This window comes from Pipra filicauda, unplaced genomic scaffold (genome assembly GCF_003945595.2).
Source record: "Pipra filicauda isolate LSUMZ 115617 unplaced genomic scaffold, ASM394559v2 scaffold84_size4826128_pilon, whole genome shotgun sequence".
In the NCBI taxonomy this organism is placed as follows: domain Eukaryota; kingdom Metazoa; phylum Chordata; class Aves; order Passeriformes; family Pipridae; genus Pipra; species Pipra filicauda.
In genome coordinates, this window is record NW_024105031.1 from 4,451,077 (window position 1) to 4,457,076 (window position 6,000).

The 6,000-nt window shown below is 41.2% G+C and overlaps 1 protein-coding gene across 6 annotated transcripts in view; it reads right to left on the reverse strand.

The window, feature by feature from the left end:
- TAX1BP1 (Tax1 binding protein 1) overlaps window positions 1-5,769 on the reverse strand; it is a 53,041-nt gene extending 47,272 nt beyond the window's left edge. The window contains exons 1-2 of one of the 6 annotated variants that reach the window (XM_039390623.1): window positions 5,642-5,769; window positions 2,586-2,769 (exon numbers count right to left, since the gene is read on the reverse strand). In XM_039390623.1, the coding sequence (XP_039246557.1) occupies window positions 2,586-2,762 (177 nt within the window). In that variant the 5' untranslated portion in view covers window positions 2,763-2,769; window positions 5,642-5,769. Of the gene's footprint in view, window positions 1-2,585; window positions 2,781-5,129; window positions 5,233-5,641 lie in introns of those variants that run through there. The other 5 variants (XM_039390621.1, XM_039390619.1, XM_039390625.1 and 2 more) reach the window with 5 other exon arrangements.
- Between the last annotated feature and the right edge of the window lie 231 nt (window positions 5,770-6,000).

Below are 6,000 nucleotides of genomic sequence, written 5' to 3' on the forward strand. Positions count from 1 at the left end.
CAAATGAAAACCATTCACTAAAAAGGTACCTATAGATTTTTTTCAGTTCAATAAAAAAATTCTTATCTATCTAACAGGACAGAATACAGTTGAAGCTGTCCCCTTCAACAAAAATCAACATCAGAACCAAAACCAACACAAGGTTCACAGGAGGCATGGAGGACCTTATTCCTTACTTATTTTCTGTACAAATCGGAAATCACCACTGTTTTTTGGGGGGGATTTTATTGTTTATTTTAAACTAGGTGCCTTTTCCCTCTGTCCAGTATTCACTATTACAACACTAGTTACTTTCGGTGCAATTTCAGGCAAAGGTTAGGTGACATGAGCTTAAACAGGTTTGTTTTCTAAGCAATTTATGCACTTCAAAAAGACAAGGTGAACTTTATTCCCTCTACATGAACAGTCTGTGAATCTACATCTTGAGCTCTCTCACAGAAGCCCCTCTTTCCTTGCATACTAGGCCAATACTACAGGTCATTAATTATTGTTCTCATAACTAGTCAAGATTTGCTTTTGCCTTCTATTTTCAATCACAGAATCACTTTAATAAACATGCCTCTCTCCTTCATACATCTTTTAGAGAGGTAAATTATAAAACACCTGCCCATTTTCATCAGTTTTCAAGCCACCTCCAGGTGGTTTATTATTTGTCCATGAACAATCAGTTCTCTAGAAGTCACTCATTTTTACACTCAGATCACAGTATAGTACAACTTCTGACTATTATCTGTCCCAAGACAACTACACTTTCACAGTTTATTTTACTGTAAACATTACATATACATATTTGTAGTAACAGATACAGTCAGACAGTTGGCTCTATTTAACTCCCTGTATGTAACTATACTAAGTCAGTATATCCATAACATTATATAAGCTGACATAGTCACAAAAAGAAAGCCATTTTTATTCTTTTCCCATCTTACAATGCTTCGTTCCCTTGTGCTGATGGGAATTAGGTGAACTGGAAATTCAGTTGGGGAATTCCACTTAAAAAATCCAGTCACAAAACATTGGTCTTAACCTCAATCAATTCCCTGATTTGATTCATTACACAAGATCTTGTTTCACGTAAAGGAGAGGAAGTACAAAGAAATAAGACACCCTGCGTAAAAGATGTTTCTGTCAGCAGTAGTAATACCTTATGCCAGTTCAAGACGTTCCTCAAATGAATGCCAAAGCTGTATTACCTGCCACTGTTAAAGTAAAATAAAAACTCATACCTCAACAGTTTATGAAAGCTATCATCACAGTCAAGATGAAATCAGATAGCTGCACATTGTAAACAGCATTTCATGTAGTCACCAAAAAACTGTTTCATGCTTCTTTTTAATTTTTCCTACTTAGTAATTTTAGGGTCCTGTCTGATTGCCTCCCTCACTTAAACCAAAAGACAAAGTCACTACATTCACTTCTAAAGTTACATTTAAATAATTTCAAGATGTTTATGTGTAATATGAACAGCACTCTTCTAAACTTTTGATACAGATTGTTTTTGAAGTTTCATTAGTGTCATTAGCTAAATACTCAAGTGTGCTCAGTTACACAAATTGCAAAAATTTGCAAATAATCAATATATATATACACATATTTTTAAAACCTTCCCACTAGAGAAATGTGCTTGCTTGTAAGTTGATACCTCCCTCGCAAAACTTCATGACTGTAGGCGCTGCACAAAGCATTAAAAATGCTTCTGCTTTGTTATAGAGTGCAGTACTTTTATGTTGCAGAGGAGTAATTTATCTTGAATAAAGACCAACAATGCATTGATAATCTGTAGATTATAATGAAGTCAAGCATTTACATTCTTAAATAGTGGACACAGTTCTACAGGAAAGGTCCTCCAGTACCAAACTAGTCTGTCACCTTTATGCCCTCTCCACTGCCAAAGCATCACTTCTTTAAAGGCTGAATCAAAACTTGTATTAGCCACACAAATAAAGAATATAAACATCATCTATTAGGAGCTATACTGACAAAGAAACACGGATCAAGGTCCTAAATAGAAGTAGATATAAGAATTAAAGAATTTTTAATCCCATTCTTCTAATGAAGCTTTACTAGCCTTTAAAAATATCTCCAAATACCTTTGGAGGAGTGGCCTCACCCCTCCATCTTTTTCAAGAGTCTGTTTTGAACAAGTTTAGTGATCTATAATGTTCAGCCTGTTCTAGAAGAACAATTAATCAGGGATGTGTATCAGTCTATCTCCAGCTTAGTTTTCATTCTTTCCACACACATTTCACACTAACTCTGTATCATATTCTTCACATAGTCCTGTTTACAATGTCACTCGGTGAGCACACGCCTCTTCTCAAATCATCTCCATTTAATTCTGCACACCAGCACCACATCACACCTTCCCTTTATTCCAGCTGATCTTAAGCATACTCATTTTGAGTTCCAGTTTTGAGCTCCAGTTTGGTCTTTGTTACAAAACTTACACTCTAACACACCACTTAAGTGATGTTCAACTTTAAAAGTTTATGAGAGAGCTTTTATGTTGTTGGGATTTATTTTTTTTAACCAGTAAGAGAGTGAGCAAACATTTGAAAAATAGCAATAGAACAAGCTTCACTTACCTTGAAAATGCCAACCCAATCTTTTTGATGAGGATGGATAAACTGGGTTAGAGTGTAGTGACATTCAAGATGTGTGTTTGGAAGATAACTTTTCGCCACATTTTGAAAAATCACGTGTGCAAAATTGGAAGTCTGCAAAGTGTTAGTTGAAGACGGAACTTCTTGAAAGGATGACATGATTGATCTGTAATGAAATTGTAGAAGTTGCTACTTCAACATAGTGGAAAAATTAGTTAAATTACAAAAATTAATCTAGTTGAAATAAACAAGACAGAAAACCCTAACAATTGGTTCCCCTGTTCCAAAAACAGATAGCCACAGACTAAATTCACCAAAGTGCACTGACTCAGCATCATTCCAAAACAATCACCTCTCAGAATAAAAAAGTAGTTATTTCAGCAATGACATCAAGATGGAGAGAAACCGCTGCTTAGCTGAATGTCTCCAGTATTCTATCTCAGATACAGCGGCAAAAAGTGGAAAATAAAAGCAGTGATGGGAAAACAAAGCAAGGTTTAACTCAATGAGAGATTCTTAATGGTTCTAGACATGGTAGAGAAGGAGAAACAAAACTTCTGTAGTTTCCCTGCTTTACATTTTTCTCAGAATCCATAGTGCTCAGTGCTTTTCACAGGATTTTTATATATGAAGTTTTTCTTCCCCTCTCAGTAGAAGTATCAAAGTTCCATTTTAAGACCTTTTTTAAAGACAAGAAAGTTTATCTAAACAGGAGGGGTTTGTTTGGGTTGGCTTTTTTCCCTGCTTCTTCTTCAAAAGACTTCTCCTGCTACCGTTCAGCAGTCCATGAGCATCTTTTACTATTCTCACTGTAACACATGCTCTCAGCTCCACACGTTTGGCTTCATTTCCATAAACAATGGACTGCATTGACAGCAGGAACACTGAGGTATGCATGCAGTTTGACGGATTAACACTAATCAGTTGGGACTGCAAAAGCTTTTAATCATGCTCTCCATTCACCACCTCATTCAGGATACACAGTGCTACAAATTACAGCAACACAAGATGCCTCACCAGCAGAACAAGAACATCCTTTCCTCAGATTCGGCAATATCTGCCAAAAATAGAATACGGGCAACTGAAAAGTTTCGAGTGTCTGATTTCCAGGTACAATCACAATTCTGTCAAAGTATTTCCTATCAAGAGGATTTTGGCCTTATGTATCTAAACCTTCTAGAAAGATGAGCCATCCTATTCTTGCAATTGATGTTAAAAGTAATTTTATACTGACCAAGCAAATTCACATTTTGAAAGAAGTAACTGCCAAGTGTGTGACATAATATATTACTTTCATTGAAGATACATGTGGAAAACAAAAACAAAAGGGGATAGGGCACTGCAAGTCTCAAGTAGTTCAAAGATTAAAAGCTGTTTGAGTATTTCCTATAGCCTTTTACAATTTCACCGGCTAAAAAATAAGTTGCAAAGACCCTGTGTTTTCTGAAATAAAATGCACTCTGAAGTAAACAGATATTCATCATTCAAAACAAGGAAAAAGTAAAGTAAATAGAGGGCGTTTTCAGTTGTAAGCCCTCAATATTCAAGCTTAATACTGTCCAATTTAGTGTAACACATTAAGTACATACAGGCAGCCATGACATTATTTCAATGTATCAGATGTTAAACAAAAAACAATTTTGTACGCTGAACAACACAGGTTATAAGATAAAATGCCAAGCTTGTGAAGATGAACAGATACAAAGGAAAAACAAGAACTTAAACAAGCCAGAAACTGAGTAGAGATCAAAAGACAGTTTTCTAGAGAAAATAGGGTACATATAAATCCTATCAGTTGGTAGCTTCAGGGTCCAGAAGAGAGTAGCAAATTTTACAGCATAGGAAAACCCTGAAAGCTCCCACACATATCAAAACAGAGTATTATATTCAAGACAGCTCTCAAATCCACTCTGAACTATAAACAGTATGCAGCAGCAGTTTCTACAGTTCTAAAAGAAGCAGAATAACCTTATTTCCAAGTGCAACAAATTAATTCATTTTTAGTAATTCAGTAAATTAGCCAAAAAACACTAACATGAAATAGTGCTTCAGTTTTCACCAGCCAGAATAAGTATAAAAACGGTTAGCAAAGCATTAATAACAAAAACAATTGATTTTTTTTTAATAAGTCTATTTTTAAGATTGTATAGTTTAGCCTAAGCACACACTACCGGAGGAAAAAAAAGAAAAAAATATACTAATTTCAGCACACCAGTTGCCAGCTGCCACTGCTGAGTAGTACTGGAACCTCTGAAGTTCTTTAGTGGAACCAGTAAAGGGAGACTGGTTTCCAAGCCCAAAGCAGAACTGTTCACAAATCTGAACTTGGGCAGACCAGCACAGTCATCTGGGATTACTGTTGCCTAGCAGGAAAATCCCCGGAGCTTAGGTGATGCTGAGATCTACTTACAGTTCAAGAATAGTTTAGGGCGATGCTGCGTGCTTGCCTGCCTGCTTAACTCACTGCTACCGGTTAGGAAACAGGAGAGGAGGAGAGGAGGAGGAGAAGGAGGGAGAGCTACGCACCGGCTTCATTACCGACATGACAAGCGCTTCCCACGGAGAGGCTGAGCGACGCGTTTGGTTTTACGCAGCGAAAAGAACGGTGAAAAAGAGGAAAAGCTCGTCGGGCAAGAAGAGCAAAAGCAGGACGAGCCGTACTGCCCCAGTCAGCCGCCCCGGGAGTCCTCCGGCCGCGGTCCCGGGCACCTGACACCCCCGGCCAGACCTGCCCCGGCCGCCTCCTGCCCCTTCCCCGCCGCTGCTCCGTCAGCGGCCGGCGCGGCCTCACTTGCCCGCCTCGATCACCTTTGCTCCGGGCCTTCGCCTTCCCCCCAGGAAGGGGAGCCCCGCCGTCTCCCGCAGCCCGGCCCCGCCACTCCCCTCCCGACCTCGGCCGGCCCGCACAGCTGGCGGGGGCCGGTGGCGCAGAACCGCGGCCTCACGGCCCCACCCGCTCCGGGGGCTGCCGGAGGCAGGGAGGAAAGAGCGTGTCAGCCCTGCCCGTTCCCCCCAGCCAGGCCCCGGAGCGCCCTTACCTAGACAGACGCGGAGAGCGCCAGGGACATCAACATGGGGCCTCCGCCATCAGTGCCGCGCAGCCCCGCCCGCCCGCGTCACTTCCAGCCCGGCCCTGCCCGCGCGGGGCGGGATCCGGCTGGAGGCGGGAGGGTTCTCCGGCTGTCTCACGGTCTGACCGTTCCCCCTGTTCCTAAGGCAGACGGACTCGGGGGCGAGAGGGCCCGAGCAAGGCGGCGCTCCCAAGGTGTGCGGGGTCGTGCTGCTGTTCCTCCGTACAGCGCTCCCACGGTCCCCTCCCGGCATGTCCATGATTACAACATCACTTCTGTCGCACTCACATGCCCCGATGAAGTCATCGCCTCCTCCGTCACACTTC